This window comes from Cebus imitator, unplaced genomic scaffold (assembly GCF_001604975.1).
Source record: "Cebus imitator isolate Cc_AM_T3 unplaced genomic scaffold, Cebus_imitator-1.0 Scaffold110, whole genome shotgun sequence".
NCBI classification, from domain to species: Eukaryota; Metazoa; Chordata; class Mammalia; order Primates; family Cebidae; genus Cebus; species Cebus imitator.
In genome coordinates this window covers 1,802,326-1,820,034 of record NW_016107425.1, presented here as the reverse complement: position 1 = coordinate 1,820,034, position 17,709 = coordinate 1,802,326, and the positions used below count along the sequence as shown (strand labels likewise).

General features: G+C 40.1%; 2 protein-coding genes across 6 annotated transcripts in view; one reads left to right on the top strand and one right to left on the bottom strand.

Annotated features, from left to right (window-relative positions):
- Positions 1–532, bottom strand: LOC108310977 (40S ribosomal protein S13-like). The gene has a single exon (XM_037741900.1). It carries the CDS (start codon positions 499–501, stop codon positions 46–48), a length of 456 nt encoding a protein of 151 aa, XP_037597828.1. The 5' UTR covers positions 502–532; the 3' UTR covers positions 1–45.
- The window catches only part of SLC25A12 (solute carrier family 25 member 12), a 229,436-nt gene that overhangs the window by 173,018 nt on the left and 38,709 nt on the right, over positions 1–17,709 (top strand). For all 5 annotated transcript variants that reach the window (XM_017538208.2, XM_037741895.1, XM_017538209.2 and 2 more), the window contains 4 exons: positions 2,249–2,395; positions 4,608–4,746; positions 5,414–5,507; positions 15,320–15,404. In XM_017538208.2, the coding sequence (XP_017393697.1) occupies positions 2,249–2,395; positions 4,608–4,746; positions 5,414–5,507; positions 15,320–15,404 (465 nt within the window). The remainder of the gene's footprint in view (positions 1–2,248; positions 2,396–4,607; positions 4,747–5,413; positions 5,508–15,319; positions 15,405–17,709) is intronic.

The following is a 17,709-nucleotide window of genomic DNA, read 5'->3' as shown; positions in this document are numbered from 1 at the left end:
TTTTAGTTAAACAATCATGTTTATTGCTTTAGCACACAGACAAATTTATGCGACCAGGGCAGAGGCTGTAGGTGATTCATATTTCCAGTTGGGAGGGAGGACTCGCTTAGTCTTATAATACCGAGCCAAACGATGAATCCGGCTCTCTATCAGAATCAGACAGAATTTAGCATCCTTATCCTTTCTGTTCCTCTCAAGATGCTTTCGAACAGCGACTGCTTTCTTAATTAAATGGTAAAGATCTTCAGGGAGATCAGGAGCAAGTCCCTTAGACTTAAGAATTCTTAAGATTTTATTGCCTGTCACAAAACGTACTTGTGCAACACCATGTGAATCTCTCAGGATCACACCGATTTGTGAAGGAGTCAGGCCCTTCTTGGCCAGTTTGTAAATCTGCTCCTTCACGTCGTCAGATGTCAACTTCAGCCACGTGGGGACGCTACGGCGATAGGGCAAAGCCGACTGGGACAGGCCCTTCCCGGGAGCATGCATACGACCCATGATGGCGGTGGTCAGGCAGCTAAAGGCGTAACTTCTCATTTTTAAGTCATTTTAATTTTTAAAACCTTTTTATTTTGAAAGACTTCAAATATACTCAAAAGTAGAGAGAATAGTGTAATGAACTTCCTGTACCTATAACCAGCTTCAAGAATTACCCCTTGTTGGCCAATCTTTTATATTTATACCCTACACCCTGCCCCCTGCAGGATCATTTGGAAGCCAGACACACACACTCTATGATTTTTTTCACCTGTGATACTTCAAATATGTATCTTTATAAGATAAATAAGAGTCCTTTAACTGTTGACCTTGTAGAAAACAGAAAATCTGTTCTACCAACATTACTCCTTCTGAGCATTCTGCTTCATCTTGAAGGTAAAGGTCCACATCTTCTTTAGTACTGCGTGTTATTAATAAGGCTAAACTATACCCATGGCTACCATTTGATATTTCTGGGAGATTAAGACATATAGGAAAGACAAAGACATAAGAAAGAGATACAAAGGAGGTAGCAGAAAAGAAAAAGGTATATAAGATAGGAAGTGGACCTGTGTCTGCTTCTGATGCCGTTTAGGAATATCCTTGCCCTGGGGACCATTTTCAGCCTAGATGTACTGAAAATTCCCACTTTATTTGAAGGGTGAAGTGGTTGGAGCTGAGGTCATGGGAAAATTGAGTGAGTTTTCACAAGTCCATAGGAAAATATAATTAAATAAAAATGGTGAGACATCTATAAAAACTACTTTTAATGTCAAAAAGGTAAAGCAACATTGATTTGTAGTCTTTGATAAATAAATGTGAATGAAAACTATGTAATCTTGTCTTTGAATAATATGTATATTCTTAGATATGACTGTTATTTCCAGAGTTGCAGAGTGTGACGGTGGCATCCAATAGCAGCACCATTATTATGTTTGCTAACACGTTTTTTTGTATTTTGGCATAGGTCCCCATAACAGAAATGCTCTGATTTTGACTTTTATATAGTACCCAGGGGATTACTGACACGTTTGGTTTTTTTGTGTGGATATCACTTATTACAAACTTTGGTTGCCTAGTAGTTCAAAAGTTCAGAGATATTCTGGACTGTCTTACAATTTATGAGTAGTGGTGCCCAGCGCCAGTGATAGTTGAACACTACTTTGGCAGTTTGTTATTCCTGACTTTCATTTTAGAATGACTGAGTATTGCATTTACCAGTTGGGAGAGTTTCTCACTGAGTTTATTTGAAAAATTTGTTTGAAAAAATGGTCTCTAACTTATTTATAGAATGAGAGAGAGAGAGAGAAAAAAAAAAAACATTGATTGCAACATTTAAAATTGAGAAACTGAAAATGAATCTAAACTCTTAATTCATGAAGTACTCTTTGATGACAAGTAAGCCTTCAAGCAGGAGAGATAAATTACTGTATGTTTTAAAGGCTGAAATAACACTGGAAACATTATACTCTGTTTTCACTAATAAAAACTTGTCAAGTAAAATCTACATGTTATTTTTTTCCTACTTTTCCTTTATTGCCATGCTCTCATTCATTCTTTTTCCTAAGGAGTAATACATAGTACATTTTTAAGAAAACACATGCTTTTTAAAAGAAATTAAAAGCTTTGTTGTAGATTCAGAGCTGTTCATTGTTTGTTTTGTAGTAAGCGCATGTGTGGGAGGGATATCTGTCTTTCCTTCCTTTCCAAAACATGTACTTGGAATGTGTTTAACCAACTTAATGCCCTATTTCTAATTTCCTCACAGGAGCTGCAATTGGAACATGCAAGACAAGCCTTTGCACTGAAAGACAAAAGCAAAAGTGGCATGATTTCTGGACTGGATTTCAGTGACATCATGGTTACCATTAGATCTCACATGCTTACTCCTTTTGTGGAGGAGAACTTAGTTTCGGTAAGTAAAAAGCAAGTTCTTTAACTTTCTATTTCCTCAAACCTTTAGATACATTGGGTCCTGGATTGCCTCCAGGGACTCATATGACTCAACTATTCCAGTTTCATGCTTGGTTGGTAGAAAGTAAACGTGTGTGTGTGTGTGTGTGTGTGTGTGTACATGTGCATGTGTGCGCGTGGGTGTACGTGTCTGTGTGTATGTGTGTGTATAAGGGAGGTAGAGGTGATGCTGGGTCATCTTTCCTCAGATCATAGCTTTATTCAGAGCCACCATCTTGCTCTCATATATTTCCAAATTGTTTATTTCCATTTACAGAGTCCAGTTCAAGGGAAACCAGAATTTATAGACAAGGGTGAGCAATTACTTTTTCCAGTGGGCAGTAACTCTTCCAGACACTACTGCCTTCATCTTGGCCTCTTTCCACACCACCAGGCTCCCAAGGTCTTGCTATAAAGATGGCTCCTTCCTTTGTTGCCTTCAGGGTGCTGTCTGCTGGAGGGATCGTCATTGGCTTCTGCACTGTTTTAATAACCATGCCCATGGCAGAAGGTATGGAGGAAATATGTGGCCATCAGCCTCTGTGGCTCACTCCTCTCTCTGCCCCTTCACCTGTGCATTCAGTCCGTATGCACCAGACACAGTTTTTTATTCTGTCAAACTGCTAATCTCTATTAAGTAATCATCTGGACCAATAGCAAACTCATGTCATCCACTTCCTCACATAGAGTGGTGAAACTTTCCTCACTTACCCGTTTTCTTGTCCATGCATTGTACTCATGTATAAGTTTTTGATTACTGCTTGTTTTAAATGGAGGGAAGCCAATGAGTGCCTTTGTTGTTTCAGCTGAAGATCATTATCCCTGATTTAGACTGGGGTAGAAAGATCAACTTCTGTTCTTTTTCTTCAGTGAATCTGAACATGGAGCATGTCACTTTCTCCTACACGTTTCACCTCCTTGACACCATCCCCCATTCCCCTGCCCTCACCTCATACCCCAACCAAAAAATGAAAGAAGGAAGGAAAGAAAGGGATAAAGGGAGAATGAAAGAGAGAAAGGGAGGGAAAGAGAGAGAAGGGAGGAGAATCTTGGTGGGGCCCAGTACCTTAGTGGGAGGGGACTTATTTAATCTTTTCCAACTGGGTTAGATAGACCTATGATAGCCTCAGTTTACCAAAAACCAATTCTAATCCTCAGAGGAATATACTAAATAATGAGTCCAGCCTTTGGGTCACTGGTATCCAAATTCAAGCTAACACAAATATAATCTGTATTTAGGTTAAGGCATGTGTGTGAGGAAGGGTGGGGTGGGTTATATTTGCCCATCATTACCTACACTATTTGTAATAGACTTTTATGATTAAAGTTGTCATATTGGTATTTACATAAGCATTTCTTTGCATTTTTAATGGAGAATGTTTTCAATTATATGAATTCCTCTGACTTCTGGCTTGAAAACAAGGCTTTTGCAAACTCTGCAAAATATTCTCTTTTGAGTTTATGTGCAGGTGGTGGGCAGTGAACAAATTACCTCCTCATCCTACAGAGGTAGTGAAGGCCACGTTGTCCCCCATAGTCGGACATGAGAGAGCCTCTTTTCCACTGTTCCACTGAAGATGTAACTCAATAGGGAATAAATTCTCTCCAGATTTTTTGAAGTTTTTGATCATTGTCTCCTTCGTGATCCAAATTTAGAGTTCACCACAGATTGTTAAGTATTTTAATTATAACAGTGGCCTTAAAGAGTTAGGAAAAGTTGGTGTAATAAAATTGTCTTAAAATTTAAAGTCACCACTTGGTTTTTGTATATGTGTATGGGGGAAAAAACAAGGTTAAAAAGTGTTCCATAGATTTTACAGTGATGTTTTGTTTATCCAGGACTAGCAAGAGTTTCATAGTTGAGGTTCTTGAAGATCCAATTTAAATAACCATTGTTTTGATCTGTGATAATTATATTTGTTGTTTTTGACCTTATAGGTAGATGAACCATGAAGTCCAACTTCCAGATGTTGCTTTCTTCCTTAAAACCTAAATTACATAGACTTCCCTGAGGGCATGCAATGCGCTATTTCAGTGTGATACTTTTCTTGTATTTATGGACTGGTTGTTAAAGTCATTTTAATAATGAAGACTCCTTTGGGTCCCCTTTGAGAAAAGTGCAGTGTCCATGTTTTTGTTTGTTTTTTAAACTTTTTTGTATTGTCATTTTCTAGGCAGCTGGAGGAAGTATCTCACACCAGGTTAGCTTCTCGTACTTCAATGCATTTAACTCCTTGCTGAATAACATGGAGCTTGTTCGTAAGATATATAGCACTCTAGCTGGCACAAGGAAAGATGTTGAAGTCACAAAGGGTAAGATTTTAAAATATATATCCTTAAGAATCTCAGTATTTTCACTTTTCTTCATCAAGGCATGATGTTGATCTAAGCTTACCACTCTAAAGCCAGATCTAGGAAGTATGTTACCATATGTATGTATGCTTTACTTGGGCTCCAAAATCCAGGTGGATTTAATGTGATACTGAGGTCAGGAGTGGAAAAGTGGCTTTGACAGTTTTGAAAAGAACCTTGGCCCAATCTGTCAAACAGGTCAGTGGCAGTGTGGCAGCAGCTTGTTTGTACTAGGAAGAAGTTGCCACAGAAAGATGGGCAAGACTTCTTTTGGTGAGTGGCATTAGGATGTTTTGAATGACTGGAGAACAGCCGCTTCTTTTGTATTATACCTATGGAGAGCAAAGTGAATAAGCAAGATAAGAGAGATGAGCTTCTGAAGAGATTCTTTAATTCTTGAAGTTAATTTATCTGTTTTTCTGTTTTATCATCTTAACATTTTATCTTTTACCAGCTTTCAGAAATGCATATTCTTATATAGTTGAACTTAAATATTTAACTTCAATTTTAGGTTTAAAAAATGATACTAAAATGCCTATAGCTTTCAGATTATAATTAGTGAAGGCAGAACTTCGTTATATATTAAGAATCATTCAAGATTTAAACATTTTTTTTCTCTCCCTTCCAGAGGAATTTTCCCAGAGTGCCATACGCTATGGACAAGTCACACCACTAGAAATTGATATTCTATATCAGCTTGCAGACTTATATAATGCTTCAGGGTAAGTATTTTAATAATTCTTCATGATATTTATTATAGGAGAGTTCTAAAATATGAAGCAGTGGTGTCCTTTTAGTTCATTCTAACGTGAGTTTATTCAGTTTATTTGAATAGTTTATATTCAGAATATAAATTCCAAGAAAGAAAGAAATACAAACAGATGTAAAAGAGGAGAAGAAAGAAACACAGGAAGACAGACAGAAGGTAGAAGAAGATGGAGGGAGGGAAAAGGAGAGCGAGAACAAGGGAGAGAAAAAAGGAAGGGAAGGAAAGGGGAAGGAAGAGATGGCAGGAGTGAGGTGAGAGAAGGGCATAAGGGGCTGAGGTACATGAGAGAGGGAAATGGGAGAAGAAAGAAATCTGACAGAGAAGAGAAGGGAAGTGAGACGAAGAAAGGGAGAGAAAAGATTGATTTAATCTGGGCTCTCTGGAGGTGTAACAAATTTCAAGAGATTTGTGGAAACTTGCTGTAATTTTTAACTTTATAAAACAGACTAAGATACATCAAGGAATCTTGTAATCTTTTTGGTTCACTGTAAATGGTCCTCACTAAACATTATATGCCATTTTGTATTGGAGAGTATCATTTTCTTGTGGTATGCCTGTGACATTGTCATCAAAGTTACCATGATAGACAAACTGAGATGTTTTATGCCTTTACTTTATAAATGTAAAAGAACAGCCGGGCGCGGTGGCTCACGCCTGTAATCCCAGCACTTTGGGAGGCCGAGGCAGGTGGATCACGAGGTCAAGAGATCAAGACCATCCTGGTCAACATGGTGAAACCCCGTCTCTACTAAAAATACAAAAAATACGCTGGGCATGGTGGCGCGTGCCTGTAATCCCAGCGACTCAGGAGGCTGGGGCAGGAGAATTGCCTGAACCCAGGAGGCGGAGGTTGCAGTGAGCCGAGATCGCACCATTGCACTCCAGCCTGGGTAACAAGAGCGAAACTCCGTCTCAAAAAAAAAAAAAAAAAAAAAGAGCAAAGCACATACAAATCCAAAAGAAAAACCCTTGTCTATGGGCATCCAGAAGGACCTGTGGGAAGTGGGTCTTATGATTTTTTGTTTGTTTGTTTGTTTTGAGACTGAGTTTTGCTTTGCCGCCCAGGCTAGAGTGCAGTGGTATGATACTGGCTCACCACAACCTCTGCCTCCTGGGATTAAGCGATTTTTCTGCCTCAGCCTCCCAAGTAGCTGGGACTACAGGCGTGTGCCACCATGCCTGGGTAATTTTGTATTTTTAGTAGAGATGGGGTTTCACCATGCTGGCCAGGCTGGTTTCGAACTTCTAACCTCATGATCTGCCTGCCTTGGACTCCCAAAATGTTGGGATTACAGGCGTGAGCCACTGTGCCCGGCCAGGGACTTATGGCCTATTAAGAGACCAGATTTTAGAAGGTCTCCTTTAGTAGTTCTTTCAGTATGACAATATCTGAAAAATGGGCTTTAACCCTACAACTGAGGACTAATAGAAGCTGGATATTCATAGGTGATTTGGGGCCTTCATGCTATCTATTGTTGGACTGGAGATGATACTAAATATTAGCCAGTCTTTGGTGATTGATATGTAGTACCAGGCCGTGTCTTATTCATCTGTAATTCATATACATATGTATTTTTTTTTTGAGACTGATTTTCACTATTGTTGGCCAGGCTGAAGTGTAATGGCATGGTCTTAACTCACTGCAGCCTCTGCTTCCTGGGTTCAAGCAATTCTCCTCCCTCAGCCTCCTGAGTAGCTGGGATTACAGGCACCTGCCACCGTGCCCAGCTAACTTTTGCATTTTTAGGAGACATGGGGTTTTACCATGTTGGTCAGGCTGTTCTCAAACTCCTGACAGATGATCTACCTGCCTCGACCTCCCAAAGTGCTGGGATTACAGGTGTGAGCTACCATGCCTGGCCTGTAATTCACATCTTTAAACAAAAGTTTTGACCTTCCTTCATGATGACACATTTCAAAAAGTAGTTCTCAAAGCTGGTTATAAAGTGACCTTCTAGCTAGTTCATGGAATTTAAGTAAGCTTTTGGGAAACAGTAGTGCATTCACATTGTTACCAGTAGAGGGTCTTGACTATGAGTTGCTCAGGTTCTTGGCATGTTGAACAAAGAATTGGATAAAACAAACAAACAAAGCTACAGAAGATGAAAACATAGATTTATTGAAATGAAAGTACACTCCACAGAGTGGGAGTGAGCTTAAGCAAGCAGCTCAAGAGCTGTGATTGCAAATTTTCTGGGTTTTAAGTACCCTTTAGAGGTTTCCTGTTGGTTACACCCTATGTAATTTAAGACTTGGCCCATGACCAGTTGGAGGCTCATGACCAATTCATTGGTCTTAATCAGAGGCTGAAGTAAAGTTACATCCTATGCAAATGAAGACTTGGCCCATGACCAGTTGGAGGCTGAACTGAAGTCTTGGCCTACAACCAATCAGAGGCTGAAGTGAAGTTACACCCTATGCAAATGAAGACTTGGCCTATGACCAGTCGTAGGCTGAAGTGAAGGCTCCCTGTGTCCAGACCCTTCCTGTGTTTCTTTCTTCTTCTCTGTTACATCTGCTTGTCTTTCTTGGAATTTGTATTCTAAATATAAACTATTCAAATAAACTGTTCTTCTGCCTCATTTCCCCCTGAGAGGTGTGATCCTCATAAATCTTTATGAGAGGCAGAGGGACCAATAGTCTTTCTTCTGTAACTACTTCATGCTGATTGGGGCACAGTCTCTACCTACTGGGGACCATGGAACTCTAGCCCTGCTCAATCTAGTGGAGATAGAGTGACTTTATGGTCAGGGCTGGCATCATCATCCGGAACTGGCTGGAAGTCCTGCTGCATGATTGTTTGAAGCTTAATCGTCTCTAGGTGAGAAGAAATAGTCTGGTAGAAAGATTTAACAAACATGGTCCTAAGGGAAGGAGCCATGAAGCCCAGCTTAGTACCCTTGACCAGTAGCCCCATGACTTGGACAGCTTTTGTTATATTTTAGAAGTCCTGTCAGCTAATTTTTCAGTGGCATCCCTTACTAATCCTGACTGAAAACAACATTCTTATTGTAGGAAAAGACATACGCTACCTTTTTGAGCAGTTAGGATATCCAGTCCCCTTCTATTTTATAAAACGACTGCTGCCAAGGAGTATATTTGATTTTATAAGATGACGATACTTTGGGCAGTGTCTTCCAAGCTGTCTGAAAGATTCTTGGACAAGCATTGGTAATAGGATAGGGAAGTTGTAAGCCCATTAGCTCCCATTGCTACTCCTGCAGTTATTCCTAGCCCTATCAAAAGGGTATGAGTTGGATGGCTCATTTGTGCCTGGCAGTTGCAGTTAAAAATATAATGAGAGACTGGTTATTGGGAGCTATGTTGATTTTGGGAGGCTAAATAAACAAGTATACAGGTTCCAGTACAGTTGGCTAATAAACATAAGTAGAACTAATTCCACACAGGAAAAAAGGATCTTTGTTTTTTAAGACAAAAATTGTTCTCTATGGTGAATATATGGGTTAGCTTATTGTTTTCAGTTTTTTTTTTTTTTTTTTTTTTGAGATAGAGTCTCACTCTGTCTGTTGTGCAGGCAGGAGTGCAGTGGCATAATCTCAGCTTACTGTAACCTCTGCCACCCAGTTTCAAGCGATTCTCTTGCCTCAGCCTCTCAAGTAGCTGGGATTACAGGTGCCTGCCACCACACCTTGCTAATTTTTGTAGTTTTTAGTAGAGACAGGATTTCACCATGTTGGCCAGGCTGGTCTTGAACTCCTGACCTCAGGTGATCCACCCACCTTAGCCTCCCAAAGTGCTGGGATTACAGGTGTGGGCCACTGTGCCTGGGCTGTTTTCACTTTCCCAAGTGATTAAGGTCCCTGCTAAGGTGGCCCTGGTTAAAGGCTGGAAAGGACCTTGGGAAGTATCCTGAGTTGCCCTAACAGTTCTATTTTTCCACTGGAGGTAATTACACTTAGCGTCCACCAGCAGCCACCCAGTTATTTTTGTACTGAGGAACCAAAAGGCAACTAGATGTCTCAGGATTAGTACAGTTTTCCCAAGGGAAAATGTGAACACAGCTACTGGGCCTATCTTGGCAATACTTAGACTATGAATCCTTTGAAGTATCCTTAACTAGGAATGGTTTCCATGAAACCATACAGGTTTTCCAAATGATGCAGTCTGGGTAACTGCATAGCTTACATGATCATGTGAGGGGTTAATCTCTAGGTTGTAGCTTTTAAGCCAATTAATTGCAGCTCCTTTATAGAAACATCACACACATAACACTTGTAGACAGAAGATCTAGCAGTTTTAAGTTTTTCTTTCCCTTTATTATTTTTTTAAGACAGAGTCTCATTCTGTCACTGAGGCTGGAGTACAGTGGTGTGATCTTGGCTCACTGCAACCTTTGTCTCCTGGGTTCAAGCAATTCTTGTCTCTCAGCCTCCTGAGTAGCTGGGACTAGAGGTGTGCACCACCATGCCTGCCTAATTTTTGTAGTTTTAGTAGAGATGGGGTTTCACCATTTTGGCCAGGCTGGTCTTGAACTTTTGACTTCAGATAATCTGCCCACTTTGGACTCCCAAAGTGGTGGGATTACAGGCATGAGCCACTGGGCCTGGCCTCTTTCCCATTTTATGAACCTGTCACAACTTCTGCAGACCATTTATGACTTGCTTGGACTTTCTGACTTATTCTATATTTTCCTCTTTCCTGAATAATTAGGCATTCTACTTTAGGACAAGAATTTGCCATACAAGATTTTTTCTCATATAAAATTTATTTTCTTCATAACCTTCCTTACCATAAATACAACTTCATATCTATAACTTTCTTTATATCTCTCTCCCCTACTAAAGTAATTTCTGATGCCCCCAAAAGTCAAAAAAGTCGAGTAACATGATGCAAAACTGAGCAGAGCCTTAGATTTTGAGAGGGACCTGTCTGCCTACAGTCCTTGGGGTTCCATGATGAAAACAGAGGTTTCTCCTAAAATGGAGTCTATGGCACCTTCTGTTTTTCCCAAGGAGTCCTGTTGTCAGAAATTATGTTAGGTACTTTCGTGGGCATCAAGCATGGCAAGAAGATAGACTGGGGAAATAATCCAGTCAGCTGAGAAGAAAAATAAACAAAAACATAGTACTATCCCCATTGTAAAGATGGATAAACCGAGGCACAATGCAGTTTAAAAATTCATGTTCACGTAGAGCTAGGCTCTGCAGCTCACTGCTTGGTCACTGATGTATGGTAGCTCATGGTGTACTTCTACAACAGTTTCCCTGCCCCCTTAAGAGCTTAGAACCTGGGTTTCATTTCGTGCTCTACAGATACGTAATTTAACAATTTTCCTCTGAATGTGTTGGATTCTAACTCTATATATTTCAAATTTTATTAATATTACTGAATCTAAAAGGGAGCCATGATGTCTTTAATCCTTAGAAATATTAAACAACCAGCCAGGCACAGTAGCTTACGCCTGTAATCCCAGCACTTGGGGAGGCCAAGGTGGGTAGGTCAAGAGTTCTAGACCAGCCTGGCCAACATGGTGAAACCCCGTCACTACTAAAAATACAAAAATTTGCTGGGTGTCATGGTGCATGCCTGTAATCCCAGCTACTCAGGAGGCTGAGGCAGGAGGATTGCTTGAACCCAAGAGGCAGAGGTTGCGGTGAGCTGAGATTGCACCACTGTACTTCAGCCTAGGTGACAGAGCGAGACACCATCTTAAAAAAACACACATACACACACAAAAAAAACCTGTAACAAAGGAATCCATGAGGTTAAACAGTATTGAAATTTCCATATGCTTTAAAACATTGAGGGAGTATACTGAGAAGCACACCTAAGAAACTGCAGTCAGTCTACTCTGAACAAGAATTTAGAAAGTATCTCTTCAAAGTAAGCTATTGCTGAATGTGGTGGCTCATGCCTGTAATCCCAGCACTTTGGGAGGCGAGGCAGGCAGATCACCTGAGGTCAGGAGTTCGAGACCAGCCTAGCCAACATGGTGAAACCCTGTCTCTACTAATGATACAAACAATTAGCCGGGCGCGGTAGTACCTGCCTGTAATTCCAGCTACTCGGGATGCTGAGGCAGGAGAATCACTTGAGCCAAGATTATGCCATTGCACTCCAGGCTGGGCAACAAGAACAAAACACCATCTCCAAAAAAAAAAAAAAGCTGTCTAGTGGTTTTTATACATAATTCTTACATATATTAACAGTGTTTTACATGCTTATAACCTTAGACATAATTGAAAAGTATCAATATTATAGGACTTACATATTTCTATGGGCTTGAAAATAATACAGATTATTTGTTTCTTTAGTCAGTAAAATGTATAAGCTTCTAAATGGAGTAATCACTAACAAGAGAGTTCACGCTGAAGGTAGTAATACTAGGAATAAAAGAGGGCTCAATACTGCCTTCAGGAGAGGAAGGGTTCTGATTGGTATATTTTCTAGGGGCTTCCTTCAGCCTCCCATAAAACATGGCTGAATTTTCCTCCTTGCCTTGTGTAATCTCCCTTACTTTATCATAATTTACTGTCTTACTTACTCCCTTTTTCATTCCTCCAAGGAGAGCCTTAAGAAATTTGGCCTGGTTGTTCATTCCCATGGGGGTGTTATAGTCCCAGTTAGGATCATTAGTTGGAACTATATCTGGGCCTGGGCAGTTACCCTAAGGGTTTTGGGCAAATAAATCATCTGTTTCCTGGCTGGTGGCCTCTAAGATTAATTCCTTTTCCAAGGGGGAGTGCAACAAGTTGCTAGAATGAATTGAATGTCTCTCCATGAGAGGTGAAAGGCTATGGTCAAAGTTTGGAACCTATCTGCAAATTTTCTGTGAATAGCTTGCTAGCTTTCTTTACATTGTTGTATGTCATTTATGGAGAAGGGGACCTACACTTGGACTGGCCCCTCAGCTCCTACTTCCCTAGGGGATAGCCAGTCTGCAAAGGTAGTTGAATACGGCATTCCCCTTCAAGTGTGAGGGGGACTTAGGAGGGCCCTTGGTTTTTTCTCTTGGTGAGCCTCAGAAACACCTGGGAAGGGGTTGGTGGTGGTTGCCATTCCCTCTGAGAGACAGGTGGCCCATGCAAAAAGGAGGTCATCCACAATATCCGGTTCTGCCTTAGAACCTTTTTTGAGGAGGCGAGTTCTAGGAATTTTGCAGATGGTTGGGTTTTGATATAGGGCCATGAAGGTCTGCACCTATGGGATTTCTGACCATTTACACTGCCTTTTGCAAAATAGGTATAATTGCAGGATGGTGTTGTAATTAAGACTTACACTGACTTCCCATTGTTCCTGGCTGTTCAGCTAATTTTGGGGCCAGTATTACAGTAAAAAGTCAGATGTTTTCTTTTTAGATTGTCAGGGTCAAATTGATTCCAGTGATTGAGAATGCAGCCAAGTGGCGAATCAGTTAGAATGGATGGAGAGTTGCCCATAGTGGTCTGGAAGAAATAAGAGAACCTTGCTTATTTGGTGACCCAAATTTTACCTGAGGCATCCCCCTGGAAAAACTGGGTCTTGGCTAGGGTCCTCAGGGATGTCCCCCTTTAGAGCCCTGTCTTACTCTGTCAGATGACTCTGACCTTAGATGGATGCTGGTACCACTTTGGGAAGGTTCTCTCCACCACTGATGACCTACTATGAGCTTTCCTTTTGTCCCTGGATGAAGGCCTTGAGTTTGATAAGGCCATGGTTTCCCATACTTCCTGTTCCACTGGAGTGATAGCCATGAACTTTAATAATAGGAACTCGAGGTTAGATGGATTTTTCTTTTTTTTTTGAAACAGTCTTCCTCTGTCATCCAGGCTGGAATGCAGTGGCGTGATTTCGGCTCACTGCAACCTCTGCCTCCCAGGTTTAAGCAATTCTCTGCCTCAGCCTCCCAAGTAGCGGGCTAATTTTTTGTATTTTTTTTTTTTTTTTTTGGTAGAGACAGGGTTTCAACCATCTTGTCCAGGCTGGTCTTGAACTCCTGACCTTGTGATCCACCTTCTTCAGGAATGGATTTCTTTTGTCATGTGGATTACAGGGAATCTTAGTGGGGAAAGGTGGATTTTGAGCATGAAAAATGAAATAGTAGGGTTGGCTATTCCACTCAGGCCCTGGACAAGAGGGGGAATGTTTAAAAATCCACCACTTTGACAGTGGATTCCGCCTAAGGCCAGGCCACTCTATAGAAATAATATGATGATGACAAAAGACACAAGATATAGAATGTATTCTAAAGATTGTGGGTCTCCCAAAGTCCTTAGCAAGTTGAATAGATCAAGTAGGAGAAGGGAAGTCAAAACACCTAAGAGACATCTTTTGCCGTTACAAGCTAACTCTGTAGGAGAATTTGGCATAAGAAAAGAGGGTTTAAGTTGACTGAAACATATGTGAGTTTGTTCTGGAAGAGCTGCCACTGCCAATTGTATCACATGTAGGGATTAGCGACTGTAATGAGGAAAAATAGAAAAGAGTCCTTCCCCATGCTGGGCAGAGCAGCTATCCTCATTCCCTCCTTGGCCTTCAGGTAACACCAGAGAGTGGCCCTGACTAGTTGCCCTCAATTACTAAGGATCTACTAGGAAACAGCCTCTGAAAGACTGAAAAAAAGAAAAGTACTCAGGTCCCTCAACCAAACTAGGTGGTGGTATTTAGGTGCTTCCACATGGATACCTTTCAGCCTCCATGGAGAGCGGCCCTGGCCAGAGACCTGCAGTTGCCTCTATGCTTAGATGCTGTCTGTGGAGGGTCTCATGTTGGAAAAGGGAAAGAGAGGTGAAAGGGTTCCCCTGTGTGGAGTGGAGGGAGCCCTACATGGAGATAGCTCCAGTCTGTGCCCACAAATGAAGGCTCAATAAGAGGAAAGGAAAAAAGGAAAAAGCAAAGCAAAGAAAAATAAATCCTCAAATTCAGGCTTACCTCCTGGCTGACTTGGCAAAATATGTTACCAGTCGAGGGTCTTGCCTACAAATTGTCTGGTTTCTTGGCATGTTGAACAAATAAATTGGACAAAACGTACAAACAAAGCAACAGAAGACAAAAGCATAGGTTATTGAAGCAATAGTATACTCCACAGATCAGGAGCAGGCTTGAGCAATCAGCTCGAGAGTACCAGTTGCAAATCTTCTGAGTTTAAGTACCGTGAGAGGTTTCCTATTGGTTACACCCTAAATAAATGAAGACTTGGCCCACAACCAATTGGAGGCTGAAGTGAAGGCTCAGCCTGCAAACAATCAGAAGCTGAAGTTACATCCTACGCAAATGAAGACTTGACCGATGACCAATCAGAGGCTGAAGGGAAGGCTCCCTGTCTCCAGACCCTATTCTGCCTCAAAATGGGTCAAAACTCAAAGGGTTGGAAAGAATGTACTGTTGAAAAAAAAAAGGCTCACTCCTATCCTTGTTTCTTTCCTTGGAGGCAACCAGTGTTTATCAGATTTATATGAATCCTTCCCAGATACTTTGCACCTGTGCTTTAAATAGGTATCCTTAGGGGACACATTTAGTGGACAGTCAACCTCTATAGTTTTGTTTCTGGCAATAATTATTTATTTGATTTTAATATCTATCCCTGGAATGTTACTAAATTCATGCACTCCACAATATTTCTCTGGAGTCTTTTGGGTTTTGTTGATGAAAACAGTTAAAAAGACTTTTTGTCACTAAAATGATCAATGTAAATAAGGAAGTAATGATTTTAAACTGTAGTTCAGGGTTTTTTTGATTTGTTTGGTTTTTGTTTTTGGAGAAAAGATGATCTGGCGTGAGGAGTTTGTCAGTGTCTAACAATTATTTCCTATATTTTTTCTGAAGGCGTTTGACTTTGGCAGATATTGAGAGAATAGCCCCATTGGCTGAAGGGGCCTTACCTTACAACCTGGCAGAACTTCAGAGACAGGTATGAGTAGTCTTATAAATATGATCACCTTCACAAATGCTGAACTGGTAGCCTAAATAGAAGCTGACAGCTTCTGAATGCCATAAAAATTAAAAACTATTTTCCAGAGAAAGACTTTATTTAGCTTAAAGATTACCTTTATAGAACTACTGTTACCCCCACTTTTATAGAATATATATATATATATATATATATATATATTTTTTTTTTTTTTTTTTTTTTTTTTTTTTTTTTTTTTTTTTTTTTTTTTTTTGAGATGGAGTCTGGCTCTGTCACCCAGGCTGGAGTACAATGGTGTGATCTTGCCTCACTGGAACCTCTGCCTTTGGGGTCAAGCGATTCTCCTGCTCAGCCTCTCTAGTAACTGGGATTACAGTTGTGCACCACCATGCCTGGCTAATTTTTGTATTTTTAGTAGAGACAGGTTTTTGCTATGTTGGCCAGGCTGGTCTCGAACTCCTGACCTCAGGTGATCCACCAGCCTTGGCCTCCCAAAGTGCTGGGATTACAGGTGTGAGCCACTGTGCCTAGCCTATGGAATATTTTTATAACTAGATTTATGTTTGTGTTTTGTTTTTTGTTTTATTAAGAAAAATAAGAGTCCATACATACATGGTTTGACTTCCTTCCCCTTAAAATTAACTTTCAGAAAGAAAACGTTGACTATTACATTTTTGATAAATATTAGCTTTGATTTTTATATGTTAAGAATGCTTAAAACAATAGCTTCTGAGTCCTGTAAAATTAATACAGTCCCATTTCTGATTTTACAAATACTATCTTGAAAAAAAAAAAAAAAAAAAAAAAACCTCCATGAAATTACCTTGAAAAGTGGAATAGAACAGTTTTTAACAAATCTTGTTTTAAGCTGAAACCTCTGTTTCTGTAGCACTTGAAAGAAGTTTCAGTGGTAGCAGAGGGTCACATTGCTTTTGTGTGTGGGTTAGGAGGGCCAGTCATTGTCCTCATGGTACTTTCCTGCTCTAATAGACGTGGAACCTGTGTGCCTCATAATTCTCTAGGAGTCTGTGATGCCATACTAGGCTAGACAACATGGGGAAGGCATGTGGGGAGGGGAAAAAGAAGACAGGAGAGAGAGAGAAAGAGAGAGAGAGAGAGAAAGTGAGAGAGAAAGCTTCTAAATGTGCATGCTGTAGACATAGGCCATGTCTGCTCTTTCTTCATTGCTGGCATATTGTTGAGTAGCCAGGATTGGGCTACTGTTATTGTTCACTTTCACCAAATGTGTTAGTGAAACGTCAAGGTATGTAAGTGTAGTTCACTTTGGGAAGATTTGGTAGTAAATCTTTCTTTTACTTGAGCTCCATGGAATGATGAGTCTACCTGTGAAACTAATTAGAATTTCCAGTTCTACTTTACATAATGAAGAAGAACATTTTGTAGTCAGGTTGAAATAAATTGAAAATGGAAAAGAAACACTATTATATCTACGTTTTGTGTTAATACCTTAATTGTTTGCTTAGTGTGTAATGAAGCTTCCTATAGATTAAAACATATTATAGCTCATTGCATTTTAGTTTCTTTTGTACCAGAAAAACTCTTTTATCTGCTGCCATCAAAATTTATTTCTAGGCCAGGCACAGTGGCTTATACCTGTAATCCCAGCAATTTGGGAGGCTGAGGTGGGCAGATTGCTTGAGCCCAGAAGTCCCAGACCAGCCTGGGCAATGTGGCAAGACCCTGTATCTACAAAAAAAAAAAAAAAATACAAAGTTAGCCAGGTATGGTGGCGTGTGCCTATAGTCCTAGCTACTTGGGAGGCTGAAGAGGGAGACTCACCTGAGTCCAGGAAGTTGAGGTTGCAGTGAGCCGTGGTTGTGCTACTGCACTCCAGCCTGGGCAACAGAGTAAGATCCTGTCTTAAAAAAAAAAAAGAAAAAAGTTTTTCCATTAGAAGGTTTCAGATCCTTTAAAAATGGATGGATTTATTTCAATTCAGTGAAATAAAATTTTATAAAATTATAGCATTTAGTAAAAGGAAAGAATGTGAAAATTTTTTTATAAAATTAAAAAATGAGACATATTGAAATATTTAAAGAGCTCTCCTGAATTTAATCTTATTTTTTGTAATACATACATTTGTGAAAATTTGCTCTTGACCTTTGAAAAATTACATTTCAAAAGAAGATATTTTGCAGTGTTACACGTGTCTATTGATATGTCTCTCCCTGGTAGTATCCTTAATATTTGTAATTGGGGAATATTTTATTTAGCTTATTAAAAACATTGTAAACTGAATTTAAAAATCTCAACTCATTTCCTCCTCTTCAGTTTTTCTACTGCT

Coding starts and splice junctions, on each gene's coding strand:
- LOC108310977 (XM_037741900.1), bottom strand. CDS start 501: ATGGGTCGTATGCATGCTCCCGGGAAGGGCCTGTCCCAGTCGGCTTTG.